We start from the raw sequence: 20,000 nt of genomic DNA on the forward strand, positions 1-20,000 counted from the left end.
CACCATTGAAAAGTTTCAAGTTTTTAATGTTGATCAAATACCAGAAATTTCTATTGAAGCTTATATTGAAAGAGTTTTTAAATATTTACCATTTGGAACAGATATTTTTATATTCTCCACCATTTATTTGGATAGATTAATCCAATGGAATCAAGAAATTCAAATTTCACCATTAAATATTCACAGATTATTCATGGCATCCATAATAGTGGCCTCGAAATTCCATAATGATAAAGCTTTAAATAATAGATATTATGCTCAAGTTGGAGGAATCTCATTATTTGAAATGAATCAATTGGAAATACATTTCTTGCTCTTATTAAATTGGAAATTACATATTGACCCAGAGATATTTGATGCTTTTAAAACTTCAATCCAATCTAAAATCGATATATTGGATATGAAAATAAGAAAATTAAGTAATAATGGCAATATTAATAATGAAAGTAATAAAGAAAATATTGTAATAAAAACAACTGAAGAAAAAGTTAAAAATAGTGAAATTCATATAAATTCGAATAATAATGATTGTAATAATAATAATAATAATGCTACAGTAACAACAAACCCAACCCCAAACCCAAACCCAACAATAACAACAACCTCAACAACAACAACAACAACCACAACAACAATACCAACACCATCAACACAATCAAATAACAACAATTGTAACAATAGCACAAAAAGATATGTAACATTAGTAGAAACTGATAAAAATAATTCAAAACCAAAAACAAAGTACAATAGCAGTAATAAATCAACAAATAATGGAGGTACAAGCCAATTTTCACGTATACTTAATAATAGAGGTTCAAAAAATGTATCATATCACCACCCAAATTATTTGACCTACCCTTTGGCAGCTCCACAAACAAATTATCAACCACAACAACAGCAACAACAAACTTATTATCAACCACCACATCACCAACAACAATATTATCAACAACAACAATATTATTCAAATTATCAATACAACCAACAATTGTCATATTATCAACAACAACAACAGCACTATGATGACTACTATCAACAACAACAAATTCCAATACCACCACAACCTCAAAATTATATATATCAGCAACCATACCATTCTACTTCTTCAACATCTTCAACAAATATTTATATAGGTAAAAGTGGAACACCATCTTCACCAAATATGAATGATATTTGTGGTGGAGTTAGTGAGTCTTATGATTCACAAATTCCATCTAGTTTCGGAAGTAGTAGTGGAAGTGGTAGTGTTGGAAGTTGTACAAGTAGTAGCATTGGAAGTACAACAGCTGGAAGTGCCTCTCAATATCAACCCCATTCTTGGCAAAATGCTTATTATTATGGTGGAGTTGCAACTTCTCAATTTTCATATCATACACCAACTTATCAATAAGTTATATATACATACATACAAAACACATGCATACATATAAATAATACTTTCCTAAGCTTTTGGACTCATAATAGTAATAGTAATAATAATAATCATAATAGTTTTTGAATCATTCAATTGCTTAATTGTAATATGACTTGATTTACACACCTTTTCTTTTTTTTTTTTTTTTTATCCAAAAACCTTACAAAAAAAAAAAAAAACAAATAAAATTTATAATATTAATAAATTATTAATATTAAAAAAAAAAAAAAAAGTATTTATAAAAAGAAAGTTTAAGTTTTATTTATTTATTTATTTATTTATTTATTTATTTATTTATTTATTTATTTATTTATTTATTTATTTATTTATTTATTTATTTATTTATTTATTTATAAAATGATTTTAGTATTAAAAATTTACAAAATTCAAAGTGAAAAGTTATCGAAGAATTGGGTGAAAATGCTAGAATTTTATAACATTTGGTTAGTTTTTAACCCAATGAGAGCCAATAAATATTAAAACAGTTTTAATTCATTTATAGATTTTTTTTTTTTTTTTCAAATTACAACATCTCTATTTAATAGGGAAAACATATAAAGTTAAAAAGAATTTTTTTTTTTTTTTTTTTTTTTTTTCTAACTAGTTTTTAATTGATTGATAAATATTACCACCTTCTCTAGGATTAATTTTAATAACATCAATTTGATTTACTTCACCATCAATTATTTCAAAACACCAATGACCTTTAAAAGAAAAAGTTCTTTCATGTAAAGGTAAGAGAGAGAATGGATTACCTTTTTGAACAGATCTTCTTTTTTGACCACGTAGAGTTGCAGTGATTGATTTACTATTGTTCCTAATTGTTAGGTGACCAATTGAGGATGAACCTAAAAAGTTTGTTGAAGATCTTGAAAAAGTAAGAAAATAACTTGAGGTATTATAAACCTTGAAAGAATCAATGATTGCCAATTCATCACCTTTACACTTTGAAAATGGTTCGAAATTACCAACCAAAGTTGAGAAATAGTTTTGAGTGTATTTTAAAAAGTCACCAATTTTACCAAGTCCAATCTCTGGACGAGTTGCAGAGATTACACCATTTTGAGAATTTAAAAAGAATGAAAATGATTGATTCTGGAATTCATATTTTGTATAGTAGAATGGAATATAAACAAGCGAGAATAGTTTCTCGTTGAATTGGATAGTGGATGAAACATTCTTTACAAATTTTGATTGTTCTTGTTGTTTCAAGTATTCAATTGACATTGATTGCTCAGTTTCTAATAGGTGGTTCAAGTAATCACGTTTCCAAACTACGTCTGGTTCATAACGGGCCAATACCTCCACTTGGTCCAATTGAGCGAATTGGTTGAACTCGTCCAATGATTTCTCAATGACATTGTTGAAATCAAATTGCTGGCTTACCATACAATTCATTATACTTTCATCCGATAACAAATCCATTGAATTACATGCTAATAATAGTATTCTATTAATTGTTCTCGTTATATATCCATCAACTTTATTCCATTTGATTGATTTATCCTTTAAAATATCTTCAGAGTTTTTATTATTTAAATTGTTGTTATTTCCATTATTATATAATTCAACATTTTCTTTATTTAAAATTGTTGCTGATGTTGATGTTATTGTTTTTTTATTTTTATCAGCATTATTTGAATTATTTAAACTATTATTATTAACATTATAATAGTTATTGTTATTATATGTTGAATTTGTGTTACCATATTTATCATATAAAGCATTTGTATTTAATTTTGAATCATACGTAACGAAACCTGAAAATTCAACATTATAATTTACTCTATATGAATAAAATGGTATATAAACTTTTTTTAAATGATTATCAACCAACTTTTTAAATCCAGTTGGTGGTAACCAAAGTGAATTTAACCATGAATCAAATGTATTGGTCGCAGTTTTTGGTGATATTTGAAATTCTGATAATTGAACACATAACATTTTACTATCAATATTATTATTATGTTCTTTAAATTCTTTAAATAATTGATATTTATTATGATTAATTTGTGATATTATTGTTGGTGATGGTTGTTGTGATGATGGTAATGATGGTGCAATTGGTTTCGGTTGGATTGTTAGTGTACTATCATTACCATTTTCATTATCATCACAATCACAATAATTATTAGATTGTGGAAAATAAGGTTGAGGTAAATTATTGTTATCCATTAATTAAGTAATTTATATATATCTATATGTTTAACAAAATAAAAAAAAAAAAAAAAAAAAAAAAAAAAAAAAAAAAAAATTTAAAAAAAATTAAAAAAAAAAACATTACAAAAAATTTTTTCATAAATGATATCTTGATAATAACTTAATTTTTTACATTTTTTTTTTTTATTTTTTTTTTTATTATTTAATTTTTTTTTTTTATTTTTTTCAACAAAACTAAAAAGATTAAATGGATCAATGAAAACTCACATTTTTACGAAAAATTATTTCTAGTTTTTTTTTTTTTTTTTTTTGGTGAAATTATTTTTAGTTATAATTTAGGGGATCGTTTTTTTTTTTTTTTTTTTTTTTTTTTTTAAATCAAATTATTTTTATTAGTTTTTAATTAGTTATTATTTTGAGTAATGTTTTTTTTTTTTTTTTTTCTTTAAATAAAACCATGACCACCATCTAATAATGGATTAGTGGAATAACATACTGGAACTTTTTCACAACAATTTTCTTTATCAATTGGTACAGTTTTCATGGCACAATGTAAACCTTTTCTTTCACAGTTTAGGTCTTCACAAGTTAAACAATCATTTCTACTTTTAACACAGCATTCTTCACCAAAGTGATTGATTCTACATTCATGTTTTGGTGGACATCTTAATGAGCATTTTGGTGGTGGTCTATGGGCAACAACGCAACATTCTTTTCCATGTTGATCAACTTTACATTCATGGCCTGGTGGACATCTCAATGAACATTTATCGTGGTGAACTTTAACACAACATTCTTCACCAAAGTGGTTGACTCTACATTCATGTCTTGGTGGACATCTTAAAGAGCATTTTGGTGGTGGTCTATGGGCAACAACGCAACATTCTTTTCCATGTTGATCAACTTTACATTCATGGCCTGGTGGGCATCTCTTATTACATTTTTCATGTTGTGGTGGGTGTGGTCTTTCTGAACGGACACAACATTTTGAACCATCATGTCTAATTTTACATTCAAAACCTCTACCACAATCTAAATCACAAACTTCATCACAATGAATCTTTACACAACATTTTTTACCATGATCATCAAATTTACATTCATGTTTTGGTGGGCATCTTAATGAACAAACTTCTGGTGGTGGTGGTCTATGGGATCTGACGCAACATTCTTTACCATTGTGATCAACTTTACATTCATGGCCATGTGGACATCTTAATGAACATCTATCATGGTGAACCTTTACACAGCATTGATGACCTTGGTCATTAAATCTACATTCATGATTTGGTGGACATCTTAAAGAGCAAACTGGTGGTTTTGGTGGTTGAGTTGGACCACTTGGAACACATTTAGCAGTTTTACCATCTTTACATTCACAATAGAAACCATCTGGACAATTTACATTTGAACATGGGTTAGTGTTACCACCTGATGTACTTGATGAACCGGTTGTTGGACTTGGAACACATTTAGCAGTTTTACCATCTTTACATTCACAATGGAAACCATCTGGACAAGTTACATCTTTACATGGATCTGGATGACCACCTGATGTACTTGATGAACCGGTTGTTGGACTTGGAACACATTTAGCAGTTTTACCATCTTTACATTCACAATGGAAACCATCTGGACAGTCAACATCTCTACATGGATCTGGATGACCACCTGATGTACCTGTTGATGAACTACCGCCTGATGTACCTCCTCCATTTGGTACACAATTTACGCCATTACTATCCTCTACACAAATATGTCCAATTGGACATAAGGTTGTTAAACATGATGATACACCAGCAGTTGATGAACTGGTTCCTGGTAAACCTGTTCCACCAGTTGTTGATGCAAGACAAGTTGCAACATCATTTACCATTGAACAATGATAACCTTCTGGACAATGTGTAGTTGAACATGAACTTACACCACCTGATGAACTACCACTTGATGAACTACCTGATGTACCACCTGATGAACTACCACCTGATGTACCACCTGATGAACTACCACCTGATGTACCACCTGATGAACCACCACCAGATGTTGAACTACCAGAGCTTAAACCTTCACCTTTTTTTATAAATTTAAGAAATGAAAAAAATTAATATATTTAGATTTTATTTTATTTTATTTTATTTTATTTTTTTTAATCTTTTTACTTACAAATTGATTCACCTGGGCAACAGGAAGTTGGATTTGAACAAGAGTTCTTTTGGAAACTACATGATTTACCTAATAAGGCACATTCTTTAATCTTGGCATCAGAACAAGAATACTCGGTTGGAGTTGTAATTTTAATAAATCCATCAAGATTGAAGCATTTATTTGATACTTCAACAACTTGGTTATTGGATGAATTTCTATAACAACTATTTTCATATGTACAAGTATCAAATGTACCTTTAGAGCAAGCCCATTTTTGTTCACCACAACATGGTGTATAATTTATAACAATACATTCCGAAGATTTATGACATTCTTCTTCATTAGTAATTTTATTACAATCTAAAATTAAAAAAAAAAAATAAAAAAAAAAAATTTTATATTAATATTTTATATTATATTAAAATATTATAAATCTAATATCAATTTATACCCGTCGCATAGGATTTTGATACAAGGAATATCATAAAAAATACTCCAATATTTTTTAGAAACAACATCCTTTATTATTTTTTTATTTTTAACTTAGTTAGTTATTGTTTTTTTTTTAATTTGAATTGATTAAAAATAAAATTGAATAATGAATTAAAAAAAAAAAAAAATATTAATTATTAATACTTTTTTTTTTTTTTGGTTTTTTATTTATTTATTTTTTTTTTTTTATTTATTCAATTTTAAATTTAAAAAAAAAAAAATAATAAATTATTATTATTGTGCATAATTTATTATTAATTTATTTGATTGTAATTCAGAAAATAGCAAAAAATTAAGAACAACACCACGCACATTCACAGCTGTGTAGTAAATTTGGTATATATTAAAAAAACACTACCATAGTGGTAAATATATAATAGTAGCAATTGATATATTTCTACCACTACATATTTATTATTCAATTTTTTTTTTTTTTCCCACTCACCCACCTCTGCCACTCTATTATACAAATCTCACCTATATTATTTTTTTTTTTTTACAAATTAACACAAAAAACAACAAATAAAAAAAATTATGTTTTTTCATATATACATTCATTGTGGGGTATCTATTTTATATCATTGATTTTTTTTCCTTCATTATTTTTAATCAACACCCTTTTCATATAATTATTTTTAACATACCCCAAATTTAAACACACAAAAAAAAAAAAAAAAAAAAATTAAATAATTTAAATGAAAAAAGTTATAATGTACCAATTTACAAATTGAAATTAAAAAAAGCGTATATTATTTATTATTATTATTATTTTTATTTTTATTATTTTTATTATTATTATTAACTTTTTCATTTTTACAAAAAAAAAAAAAAATAAAATAAAAATAAAATAAAATAAAATATAATATAAAGAAAAAAATAATACTAAATTTAAGAAATCAAATTTGAATAAAAATAGGTGTTGGGAATTAATGATACTTACCTTCCCCAATAAACATTTTAGTTTTATTGACATTAATAACAATTTTTAAATTTTTAATATTTTTATTTTGTTTTATTGAAACATTAAAACAATTTCAATTTATTAATTTAATATAAATCGATTGAAAATTAATTGGAGAAAATTGATTATTATTTTTTTAAAAAAATTTGTTAAACTTTTCAAAAAAATTTGAAATTATAAATATAATTAAAGGTGTTTGATTTGAGTTAATTCAATAATTCCCAATTCAAAAAAAAAGTTAATTCAATAATTAAGTAAATTTATTACCCAAATTACATATTCCAAAAAAACTTTTTTGAAATGGATAATGCACTTCTCCTTGAGATACTTGTTCTCATTTTATTTTATAGTTTTAAATTACATGGCCTAAATAAGGGGTTGGTGAGTAGATTATTTTTTTTTCGTTGTTTTGCTATTGTTACAAAAAACTCTGTATTTGTTGTTTGATATAAAAAACATTACGATTTACGCTATTAAAAATTTTGGTTTCAAAAATGGCTCCTTAGCATAGTGGTATTGCGCTTCCCTAGTAAGGAAGAGGTCATGAGTTCGATCCTCATAGGAGCCTTTTAAAAAACCACAACTTTATAGTCGCATGTTCGATTCCCAAATTTGTAATGAATTACATTAATAATATATTTATTGTGTTAATTTATTATGATAAAAATTGGCAATAACATTAAAAATATATATCCAGTGGAAAGATTTTTCATCATATATAAAATGAAAAATTTTAAAATTAAAAAAAAATTTTAAAATTAAAATAAAATTACAATAATGAACAGTTTTATTTTTAAAGTACAAAATTAATCCCAAATATTTAATTTTTATTATTATTTTATGGAATTTTATTTTATTTTATAAATGAGAAAGATCAATTATATTAATATATTTTGTAATAAATAAAGGATTTAAACTATTGATAAAATTCATATTAGAATTTCTAATATAAATAGTTTGTAAACCAAAAGGTATGCAACCATCAGCGGAAATATTTTGATTAAATTCAGAGTTTAGAATGAATAATTTTTTCAAAAGTTTTGGTAAAACATTATTTCCAATTGGTTGATTGAAATGATAACCTAAATTTAGAGATTCTATTGAATTTGGTAAATCACCAACTTCAATTTTACGATTAAAATAATTTAGTGTCAAAGTTTTTAAAGATGTAGTATTTTTTAACATTTCTCTTAAACCATTATTTGTACCACCAACACAAAAATTGGATGAACTATTTGAACCGAAACCACCTTTATTACTAATACCATAGCAGTCATATTCATCATTTTTCACGGTTATCTCTCTATTGTAACCACCGAGATTTAAAGATTCTAAAGTTGGAGGTAAAGTATCGGCAGGAATGATTTGATTGAAATGGTAACCGAAATTCAAAGATTTTAATTTGGTATGAATGAAAATACCTTGTGGTATAATTTGATTGAATTTTGAGCCGAAATCAATACTTGTTAAAGTTTGAGTCATCATTGATAAAGGTCTATTGAATTTATTACCAAAATCAATACTAGTGATACTTGAAGGACACAATTTAATATCTCTATCGAATGCACGACCAAATTTAATCTCTCTAATTGAGTTTGGTAAAGACTTTATACCAATATCACTATTGAAATGTTCTCCGAAATGAATTGAGGTTAAATTATAATTTGAAGAGATATCATTTGCTTTAATATTTTGATTAAATTCTGAATCGAAAACAAGTCTTGTGATTGATTTTGGAATTGGATTAAATGAAATTGATTCTTGATTTGAACAAGAATTGAATTTATAATCTAAAGTTTTAACAGAATCTGGAATTGAACCAATTTCAATAACACCTTTATAGGATCTTGGATCCAAAATCAATGATGTCAATGAGGATGGAAGTTGACCCATTTTAATGGTTTGTTGAAATTTATGACCAAATTGTAAATGTTTCAATTGTTTTGGAAGCCAATTACCATCCAATGATTGATTGAAACTATCACCAAATGTAATACTAATGACATTGTCACTAATTACACCTTTAGCAATTCTCTGATTGAAACCATAACTAAATCGAATTGAGGATATTGATGGTGGTAGCAATCTATCTTGAATTACATTATACTCTTTTTCAAATTCAATGGATTTTAATCCCTCTGGTAATGAATTCACTCTAATCATTGATAATTCTAATAATGATGAATTTGATAATATTGAAGATGATGATGAATTTGAAATACCATTATTAATACTATTACTACTACTACCAATATCACTTGAACCACTACTACTGCTACTACAATTACCACCATCACTATAACTATCATCATCGTCAATATCAGAATCATAGGAATCTTCATCAGCATCATCATCATTATCATCATGATAATTTAATACCATTGATTGTAAATAACCTTTGAATTTATAATCCACCAATTGAATTGGTGTTAAAAATACCTTTTTATTTGCATGAATATTATAAAGTCTAAGATGAAATAAAATTTGAGTTTTAATAACAATATTTCTCCAAACTTGACGAAATAATAAATAATTTCTATCATTAACACCGTTTGTTGTTGTTGTGGTTGTCATTATAGTGGTACTACTTCTACTAGTTGTAGTTGTAGTTGTAGTTGTTGTAATTTCACCATCATTACCATTTATTCTTTCATTTTTTAATGTTATTATTTTATTTAAATCTTTTTCTTCAATTATTGAATTATTATTATCATTATTATTATTATAAATATTATTATTACTATTTTTATTATTATTATTAAATTGGTAATCTTTGTTTATTATATTATTATTATTTTCAATTATTATTAATATTGAATAGTCAAATTTATTATTTCCACAACATTTATTAAGTGAATTGTGTGTATTTATTATTTTATTTTTACAATCGGTAGTTTTATTTTTTAATTTTAACAATCTGGTGAATTCATCTAATAACTGATATTGATTATAGTTTAATCCATAATAAGATATTGCTTCTTTATTTACAGTTTTATTTTCAATTAATCTATTATTAATTAATTTGGTAAGTATTTGATTTTTTGGGAAAATGAAAATAAAAATAAAAAAAAAATAAAAGTGTGCGTGAAAATATCTGAAAAAAAAAATAAAAAAAATAAAAAAAAAACAAAAAATAAAAAAATTAAAAATATACATACCTAAAATTATTACAATAATCCAATAATCCATCGTATGATATATATAATCCATTTATTGATAATATTAATATGCAATCTAAAAATGATTGTTGATTATACTCTTTTTTTATTAAGAAATCATAAATTAAATTATCCATTGTGGTTAAGTGTGTGTATGTGTGGTTAAAAATAATTTTATTTTGAAAAAAAATAAAAAAAAAAAAAAAAAAAAATAGTTATTAGATTTGGGAATTGTTTGAAATACACAGGGTAAAGTCACAGGGTTTTGTTTTTACTTTTTTTCATTTTTCTGTTTTTTTTTTTGACATTTAGACGAACCAGGAATAGAAAAGTCAAAAATTAATTTTGAAATTTTTTTTTTTAATTTTTTCAAAACAGAAAAAAAATTCTGTCTGGTGTCCCCAGCTTTTTCTCGAAAAAAGAAAGATGACAATAAAAAATAATAATATTTGTAAATACAAAGATGATCTTTATTTTTTTTTATTATGTTTATCGATATCGTTGTTATTTTTATTTGACATTTTTATTTTTTTTGATTTTTGATTTTTATATTTTCTTAATACAATTTTTGAAACTATTAAATAATAAAATAATATATTAATTGAAGTTAAGATATTTTCAAGAAAAAAAAAAAAAAAAATTTTGGACCGAATTATGTATATTTATTAAAAAAAATAAAAATAACCTATTATTAACATTAGAGTTATTTTTAAACCAATTAAAAGAATTTTTTTTTTTTTTAAATAATTTTTTTTTTTACTCTTTATCTATAATATCTTCCAAAAAGGAAATAACTCGTTTTATGAGTTTTTTGTTATAAAAAAAATACATTCAACTGAATTAAGATTTAGCAGTATTAAAATTTTAAGATTAATTTTTTTTTTTTTTTTTTTTTTTTTTTTTTTCTTCTTTTTATTTTTCGATTTTTATTTTTTTTTTATTTTTTATTTTTTAATTTTGTTTTTATTTTTTTTTTTTTTACAAATAAATGAAAAGTTAAAAAGAGATTTATAAAACAATAAAAAAAAAAGTAAAAATATAATGGAAGAAAAAATAAAATTTTATTTTGAAATAATTGATTTCCAAAATCAAAAATTTAAAATTCAAGAATTTACCTCAAAATTAATTGGTTTAAAAGAAGAAAGTTTTACAACATTTAAACCAATAGTATATGAAAAATATTTAAATTGGACTCAATCAATTGAGGAATCAATTTTAAAAACAAATGGTACAATAAATAAATCAATTTTTGAAGAAATTTTTTCCTATTGCGGTTACATCGGAGAATTCCTGGAATATGAGCCTTTTATAGTATTTTTAAAATTTACAACATTTGGTATAATTTTAGATGATTATATATTTGAAAAAATTAATTCACTAAATATGAAATTAAATGAAAAAGAAAAACTTATTAATAGTTTAATATATTATAATAATAAAAATGAAAATAAAATTGGTTTCGAATTCTGGGAAATAATAAATGAATTTCAAAATTTTACACATAAAGAGTCATTTCAGAGAATAATAAATGCAAATAGTTTATGGATAAAATCATCAATTGATTCAAGGAATATTTCAAATTCCCCAATAAATTCAAGATGTTCATTTAATGAATATTTTGAAAAAAGATCATCAGATGCTTCGGGTGATTTTATTTTAACAATTTCTATGATTGGAATAATGGATAATTATATTGAAAATTCTATAATAGAAAGTAAAGAATTTCAAACTATAAATTACCATGCAAAGTCTTTTTTTTTATTAATAAATGATTTATATTCATTTAATAGAGAAATTAATGAAAATGATTTATTAAACTATATAAAGATATTAGCAATTCAATTAAATTCAATACAATTATCAATTGATAAAACAATTGAATTAATAATTGATCATTATTTGAAATTTTTATCGTCAATTGAAACAATCTTAAAATTATACCAAAATGATCAATCAACATATCAATTATTAAAACAAGTTTTCCAAAATTCAAATAAAATTTTATCTGGTATTTATTTTGCACATAAAAAAAGTAAAAGATATAATTAAAATATTAAAAATTAAATAATAAAAAAAAAAAGATATATATACATATATATATATATATAAATTACAAGATTGGTTGTTTTTTTTTTTTTAAAATATTTAATTTTTTCATTTTTATTATTATTACTATACCTACTACTACTACTACTATTATTATAAAGATTATATTACTATTGTGGAAATGATAAAAAAAAAAAAACTTGAATTAACCATTATTAAATATTAATATTCAGTTTTTGATGAAAGAGGAGTTGTAAATAATATAGTTATAATTCCTTTTTCTTTTTTCTTTTTTTTTTTTTTTTTCTTTTTTTTTTTTTTTTTTTCTTTTTTTTTTTTTTTTTTTTTTTTTTTTTCTTTATAGGAGATGTTAATAACTATCAAACTAAAAACTATATTTTTCAATTATTATGGTTTTCATTTTCTTCTGAAATTTCTAATTTGTTCATTTCTTTTTCTAAAGTAGATTCTTCAGTTGATTCATTATTTGAGGCTTCAACTTCTTTCTCATTGAATGGAATACCAGTCCAATCGTAGTTTTCATGTAATTGACGACGCCATTTCTTGATTTGACCATCCCAAGATCTCTTTGAACAGACTTGATTCTTATTTGGGGTTTTTGGATCAGTTGGTTTTCTCTTTGATTTTGGAACCAAAGCAATGTAATTTTTGTAACCAGCTGTCATCTTACCAATATCGATTTGTCTTTGTCTAGCGGCCAATCTCTTTGGATCAGTTTCTTTGAGTGGAGTTTTCTTTGGTGATTCATTGGTTGAAGGAGTGGCACCATCGATAATGGCAACTGGTTGTTCAGTAGTGGTGGTAGAATTTGCAACGGCAGCAAAAGCGGCATTAACATCATTAATCTTTTTATTTGATTTTGGTGTGGTTGTTGTTGATTTCTTCGATGGTGTTGTTGTAGTATTCTTTTGATTTGGTGTTGCAGTATTCAATGAAAATGGAATTGGGTTTTGTTTCTTTGTGGAAGATTTAGTGTTGGAATTATAATGATTGTTACGATTGTTTGATTGTGGTGTGGTGATATTTGAATTTGCTTTTTTAGTTGGTGTGATGTTATTATTATTATTATTATTATTAATATTAGTTTTTGTAGATGACGATTGTGCATAGGCAATTTTGAATGGACTAATTTGTGGTGAGAAAATTGGATATTTTTGACCATTTGCAGTGTTGTGTTGTGAACTGTTATTAGTATTATTATTATTATTATTATTATTATTATATGGTGTAGTTGGAAGAGATAATGGTACAACAATTTCTTTTTGATGATTCTCTACAATATCAATTTGAATTGGTCTTTTGGTATTGGCCGATTTAAATGATAGGAGAACATCAATGGTATATTTAACAGAGGAGGAGGAGGAGGAAGCAGCAACGAAAGCATCGGTAAGTTTGGTGGTGGTGGCGGTTATTGATTCTAAATCGATGGTAGAAATTGGAGATGATTCTCTAAGTGGGCTAGATAAAGGAGAGATACCACCAGTGGAGATATCCATACTCTTCAATTCTTTTTTAATGGATTCAATATCATATTCATTTTTGGCTAACAATGATGATGATGATGACGAATGTTTTGTTGTTGAAACCATTGAGTTTTTAGAAGGTGTAAATAAAATATTTTTCTTTCCAAAATTAACACCATCATTACTATTTAATTTTCTATCTTTATTATTATTATTTACATTTGGTCCATTACCAATAATACCAACAGAGTTTTTCTATTTATTTAATTATTTATTAAAATATAAAAGAAATAAAAAATAAAAAATAAAAATAAAAAAAAATTAGTTTTTATTTTTATTTTTTTATTTTTTATTTATATTGTTTAATTTAAATTATTTAAATTTTAAAAAAAAAAAAAAAAAAAAATACTTTACCTTTATTGGTGCATTATTTGGTGAATTTGGTATATTATTTTTAATATTTTTAAATAGTGTTCTATTGGTTTTTGAATTATGGATACCATTGGTAGAACTATTATTATTAGTTGTGGTGGTGGCGATTGGTGTAATTATAGTTGATGATGACATTTTTGTTTTTTTTTTTATTTTTTTATTTTATTTATAGGGTGGTGCGAAATTTTAAAAAAAAAAAAATAGGTAAGGTGATGTGATGATACAATTATAATTGGGGAGAGATGATGATGATTATGAAAATTTTTTATTTATTGGTGTGGTGGGAATTAAATATCACCGGTGTTTTTTTTATTATAGAATGAAAACAGGGAAATAATAATAAATAAATAAATGTTATTGCGAAAAAAAAAAAAAAAACAGAGGGAAAAATGTGATTTTTGTAATGGGGAAAAAAAACAGAGTACGTGAGAGATGAATTTAAATATTATTATGATTATTAAAAGTGAAAAGCTTTGAAGAGAGCAATGGGGCGCACACACACAAAGTTAATTGAAAAAGAGTTGGTAGAAGAGTTGTAACTACTACTTTTTTTTTTCTTTTTTTTTTTTTTTTTTTTTTGGCTTGATAATCTTCAAGTTGATGTTGAAAAAAAGAAAAAATTAAAAAAAAAATTTTGTTGAAAAAAAAAAAATAAAAAATCCGTTAAAAAATTTTTTTTTTTTTCCATTAAAAATATTAAAAAAAAAAATTCAAATTTTACCCATTTTGGCGGGAACAATTTTGTTTGCTCAATATTTTTTTTTTTTTTTTTTTTAAAAATTGTGTTTTCAAAATAAAAATAAAAATTTATTATTTCCTAATTTACAAAATTAATTTATTTATTTATTTTTTTATTTTTTTTATTTTTATTTTTTTATTTTTATTACCAATTTTGTTTTTATTTATTTATTTTTTTTTTTTTTTTTTTTTTTTTTGTTTTCCAATTTAGTTTTTGTTTTTTTTGTTTTTATTATTTTTTATTTTTTTTATTTATATTTGGGAATGAAAGTAATTTTAGATTGTTTGGAATTGGAAATAATTATTATTAATTGGTAATATAAAATCATCATTGATTTTATTTTAGGTTTTTTTTTTTTTTTTTTACTTTATTATTCTTATTTCCTTTTTTTTTTTCTATACTATTTTAATTTTAAAAGTGAATTTGTATTTATATGTGAAATACTGTTGTCTCCATTTTGTTGCCTTTATTATTTTGAATTTTTTATTTATTTATTTATTTTTTTTTTTAAAAAAATAAAAATTTTTTTGATTTCCAAAGAAGAAAACATGTGGTTATAGGTGTTTTTATTTTTACCATTTTTTTTAAATGATTATCTTAATTTATTTTTACTTTTTATTTTATTATTTTAATTTATGATGATGATGAGGATGATGATGTATTTATTGAATTTAAATTATTTACAATAGAAAGTTTAATCCCACTTGAAGAGAGATATTAGAATTTAAATTCTATTTTGGAAATATGGTGATTTTGTGATATGTGAATGGGGTGTTTTGTGTTGTTTGTTTTTTTATTTTATTTTATTATTTTTTTATTTTATTTTTTTTTTTTTTTTATTATTAAAAGTGTGGGTTTGATTTTTTTTTAATTTTACCTGTTGGTTAATAAAAATAATTAATATTAATATTATTATTATTATTTTTATTTTAATTATCATTATTATTAATATTATTTAAAATAGTCATTATTTTTTTGTGGTAAAAAAAAATATATATATACATATATATATTTTTTTATTAAATTAATTTTTTAATTTTAATTATATAAATTTTTTTTTTTTTTTTTTTTTTTACAAACACTTAATATAAATTTAACATTGTGTTTAAATTTAATATCTTTAAACAAATATATTTATATATAATTAAATATATCCATTTTTTTACTTAATTAATTTTTACCCTTTTTTTACCTTTTTTACCTTTTTTTACCTTTTTTTTTTTTTTTTTTTTTTTTTTTTTTTTTTTCCAATTTAAATTTAAAAATTTATCTTTTAGTACAAGTACCTACATCAATAAACTACCCAAAATAATAATATTACCACCTTCAATTAATATTAATAAAAAAAATTTATTTATATTTTTTTTTTTTTTAACCCCATAATATTTTATTTTATATACAAATATCAAAATTTATACCATTTTGGAAAATTTTAATTTTATTTTATTTTTATTTTTTATTTTTTTTATTATTTTTTTTTAAAAAAAAAGATTTGGTAAATTAATTACTAAATCAAACCCTACAAATGTCTTCAAGAGTTAAATCACTAATTGAAAGATATAATGGAATAAATTTAACAATTGAAAAATCACTATCACCACGTGGTTTAATTAACACTAATATTAATAATAATATTAATAATAATAATAATAATAATGGCACAATAACAACAACCACTAGTGGTGGTAATAATAATAATAATAGTACCTCACCATCTACAAATCCTGTATCTTTTGATAGAGTGGTTGATCATTCAAATAATAATCAAATACAAATTGTAATAGATAGTTTTGTTAATATAAATAATAATAATAATAATAATAATAATAATAATAATAATAATAATAATAATAATAATAATAATAATAATAATAATAATAATAATAATAATAATAATAATAATAATAATAATAATAATAATAATAATAATAATAATAATAATTTTAATATTAATCAAAATAAAACAAATAATCAAAATCAAAATCAAAATCATTTAAATTGTAATAAATTTAATAATAATAATAATTATTATTTTGATTTTTCAACTAATGAAATGATAACAACATTAAATTCATGTACACTCGAGCAAATTGGGACAATTGGAAATGATTGTTATTCAACAAATACAACACCATCACCAACTTCATCATCATCATCAACTTCATCATTATTAAATAATAAAAATTCAAATCATTGGATGATGCCATCTTTAAAAATTAATCAAATCATTAATGATAATAATAATAATATTAGTAATATTAATTTTGTTCAAATACAATCAAATTCCTCATCATTATCATCATCATGTTCAACGTATCAATCTTGTCCAATCGAGGATGAACATATTCAAGAACAATTAAGGATTCAAAAGGAACAATTAAAACAAATTGATGATGATGATGATGATGATGATGATGATGATGATGATGATGATTCATCACCATCACCACCACCACCACCAACAACAACTACAAAAACATTTTGTTTATCCCCAAGACCAATTATAAAAAAAGAAGAAAATATTGACCAAAATTCAATGTCACCACCTCCAAAACTTGACAAAAGAAGATTTTCAAGAGATTTAATACCTTTTACAATTGCAAATATTTAAATAATAATAATAATAATAATAATTTTATATAATTTATAAAAATAAAAAATAAATGTACATAATTCAAGAAAAAAAAAAAAAAAAAAATGTATACAATTTTTAAATTATTTTTTATTTTATTTATTTTTTAAGTAAATTTAATATTATAATATTGTTTATTAATTTCAGCTTCACCTTTTCTTCTTGAAATATCTTTCTTTCTACCACCTTCAACAAATGATTTATGAACATTTTTCATTTTATAGAAAACTTGAATTTCATCATCAGTTGCAGCTTTTTCAACTCTTTGTTGTTTATTCTTTATACAAGTGATTAATGGAGCTTCCATTTCTTCTCTTAAGACTTCAAAATTATAGAATTCTTCCCATTGTTCATCAGTATTACAAAGAGAACGAATTAATTTTGTGGCTGCTTTAAGATGAAGACGAGATTCCATATACTCTTGTTGTTGAGCTATTTTAGCAGCTTGTTGAGTGAATGCCATTGCCAAAATTGAAATATTTGCATTGGAAGTTGATGTATTGAAATCTGGTGTTGCTTGGAGTTGTGCACTGACAACACGTAAACAACGTACACCATCCAATTTGGTATATTTAATTTGAATTTGGAATGGATAGATTTGGACAAACTCTGTGGGTCTGTTTCTTGAGGAATAGAGGAGTGTTAAATCAGTTAGGGAATTGACATTTGGGAATTGTTTAACTACTCTACTTAAACCTTGTTTACTATCGTATTTATTGATTTCCAAAGTTGGATGAAGACAAATACTCATCTCGACATCTGTTGCAATCATTGGATTTTGAGTTAACTTTCTAATTTCTCTTGCTAATTCCAATGGATGAATAATTGTGATATTACCATTTGTTTGTTCTGAAACTTTACCAATTACACCTAAATCAATATGACTACCACTGATACCAATGATATTAATTGTTGTTTTATTATTTTGAGCTAGTTTTGTAACTTTTTCATAAAACTCTTGAGCAGGACCCAATGGAAGGTCTTCAATTGCACCCAAACCAACATTTGGTACACCATCAGTACAAATTACAACTTCACTCAACATTTTTTGACTTGCAATTGCAGCACTAACTAATAATGCTGGACCTAATGCAGTTGATTGAACTGGTTCTAATGATTTGATTTTTGCTTTTAAGAAATCACTTGAACCAGATGCAGTTGGTAATTTATCATAGGTCATTGAACGACCAATTTCAATGAGTTGGTCGAAATCTTCCAATTTATCACCTGCAATTACAATTGGACCATCAACTGAATTACTTTGAGTGTAAATCATAACCTCGTCAGAGAATGTGACTAATACAACCCTTTTATTTGGATACTGAATTGAAAGACGATCAATCATTGTTGGAATTGATGATTGAACACATTCTAATCTTGAAATATATGATGGACCACTAGATGCACCTTTTACACCTTTTTTAGCATTTACCCATTCACTTTGTAATGATGGTACTTCAGTTGTAATACCCATTGAACCTGAGACATCAATACAGTAAATAATAATTGACTCTTCTCTTTTTGATCCATCAGTTGTTGACGATGTTGATGGTGATGATAAAACATATTCAACAGAATCTTTATTTGGTATTTCACCTTGTTCTAATAAAATATTGCTGTTACTATATTTACAGAATTCACATTTCCATGTGAAACTATCGTCACCAGTTTTAACTAAATTTGAAAATCTACTTAAAATAACATTACAACCTTGACAATAAACACAATCACCTGTAATTAATGGTACCTCCTTTGAAAGATTTGACATTGAATATGATAGAACATTTGCTTCTAATCTATTTGTTGAAATTTGTCCTGTACGATCAATTGTTGATGGTGAAGCTGCTTGTTGTGGTGATGGTTGTTTATCTTTACCTGAAAAGATTTTATTAAATAATCCAGTCTTTCCTGACGATGATGAGGAAGATGATGAGGATGATGATGATTTTTTATTTAGACTACCACCAATTGGTGGTAAACCAGAGATTGTGACTTGTTTACGATAACTATCTTCAATTGTTGGATCATACTCTTCAACAAAATGATTTTGAATGAATTGAATGATAATTGCAGATTTACCAACACCACCACCACCCATTACAACCACTTTGTAAACTGTATTACGTGGTGTGTGACGAACCAATGTAAAGAATGCCTCCTCAATATTAGATCTAGTTTTAGCAGATGTCTCAATATATGGAACACGTAATGATCTTGCCAATTGGTCTGCTTCAATTCTTGATACTTGTCTTCTTGATTCTAAATCAACTTTATTACCAACAATAATAATTGGTACATCATCACGATCTTTAACTCTTTCAATATGTTGTTTTAATT

General features: G+C 23.9%; 8 protein-coding genes and 1 non-coding gene across 9 annotated transcripts in view; 4 read left to right on the top strand and 5 right to left on the bottom strand.

Moving 5' to 3' along the window:
- Nucleotides 1–1,390, top strand: part of DDB_G0277391 (cyclin-related 2 family protein) — a gene marked incomplete at both ends in the record, with an annotated part of 2,397 nt that extends 1,007 nt beyond the window's left edge. The window contains one exon of the mRNA XM_637588.1: nucleotides 1–1,390. This exon is cut by the window's left edge and continues 1,007 nt beyond it. Coding sequence (XP_642680.1) covers nucleotides 1–1,390 — 1,390 coding nt within the window.
- A 624-nt stretch (nucleotides 1,391–2,014) lies between these two features.
- On the bottom strand, nucleotides 2,015–3,589 carry DDB_G0277389 (hypothetical protein; the record flags this gene model as incomplete). The annotated part of the gene is made up of 1 exon (XM_637587.1): nucleotides 2,015–3,589. One exon carries the CDS (start codon nucleotides 3,587–3,589, stop codon nucleotides 2,015–2,017), a length of 1,575 nt encoding a protein of 524 aa, XP_642679.1.
- Nucleotides 3,590–4,019: 430 nt separating this feature from the next.
- On the bottom strand, nucleotides 4,020–6,237 carry pspD (spore coat protein SP87; the record flags this gene model as incomplete). Its single annotated transcript, XM_637586.1, has 3 exons — nucleotides 4,020–5,644; nucleotides 5,738–6,079; nucleotides 6,171–6,237. 3 exons carry the CDS (start codon nucleotides 6,235–6,237, stop codon nucleotides 4,020–4,022), a joined length of 2,034 nt encoding a protein of 677 aa, XP_642678.1.
- A 1,431-nt stretch (nucleotides 6,238–7,668) lies between these two features.
- On the top strand, nucleotides 7,669–7,740 carry tRNA-Thr-AGU-14. Its single transcript has one exon. It is a non-coding gene; the product is annotated as a tRNA-Thr (tRNA).
- Nucleotides 7,741–8,030: 290 nt separating this feature from the next.
- On the bottom strand, nucleotides 8,031–10,467 carry DDB_G0277387 (hypothetical protein; the record flags this gene model as incomplete). Its single annotated transcript, XM_637585.1, has 2 exons — nucleotides 8,031–10,179; nucleotides 10,331–10,467. 2 exons carry the CDS (start codon nucleotides 10,465–10,467, stop codon nucleotides 8,031–8,033), a joined length of 2,286 nt encoding a protein of 761 aa, XP_642677.1.
- Nucleotides 10,468–11,371: 904 nt separating this feature from the next.
- DDB_G0277385 (hypothetical protein) lies at nucleotides 11,372–12,379 on the top strand (the record flags this gene model as incomplete). Its single annotated transcript, XM_637584.1, has 1 exon — nucleotides 11,372–12,379. The coding sequence occupies one exon, from the start codon at nucleotides 11,372–11,374 to the stop codon at nucleotides 12,377–12,379; it is 1,008 nt and encodes a 335-aa protein (XP_642676.1).
- A 398-nt stretch (nucleotides 12,380–12,777) lies between these two features.
- On the bottom strand, nucleotides 12,778–14,427 carry DDB_G0277383 (hypothetical protein; the record flags this gene model as incomplete). Its single annotated transcript, XM_637583.1, has 2 exons — nucleotides 12,778–14,115; nucleotides 14,275–14,427. 2 exons carry the CDS (start codon nucleotides 14,425–14,427, stop codon nucleotides 12,778–12,780), a joined length of 1,491 nt encoding a protein of 496 aa, XP_642675.1.
- A 2,657-nt stretch (nucleotides 14,428–17,084) lies between these two features.
- Nucleotides 17,085–17,642, top strand: DDB_G0277395 (hypothetical protein; the record flags this gene model as incomplete). Its single annotated transcript, XM_637582.1, has 1 exon — nucleotides 17,085–17,642. The coding sequence occupies one exon, from the start codon at nucleotides 17,085–17,087 to the stop codon at nucleotides 17,640–17,642; it is 558 nt and encodes a 185-aa protein (XP_642674.1).
- Nucleotides 17,643–17,769: 127 nt separating this feature from the next.
- Nucleotides 17,770–20,000, bottom strand: part of cpras1 (type A von Willebrand factor domain-containing protein) — a gene marked incomplete at both ends in the record, with an annotated part of 2,627 nt that continues 396 nt past the window's right edge. Inside the window, one exon of the mRNA XM_637581.1 lies at nucleotides 17,770–20,000. This exon is cut by the window's right edge and continues 81 nt beyond it. Coding sequence (XP_642673.1) covers nucleotides 17,770–20,000 — 2,231 coding nt within the window.

Source organism: Dictyostelium discoideum, assembly GCF_000004695.1.
Source record: "Dictyostelium discoideum AX4 chromosome 2 chromosome, whole genome shotgun sequence".
NCBI lineage: Eukaryota > Evosea > Eumycetozoa > Dictyosteliales > Dictyosteliaceae > Dictyostelium > Dictyostelium discoideum.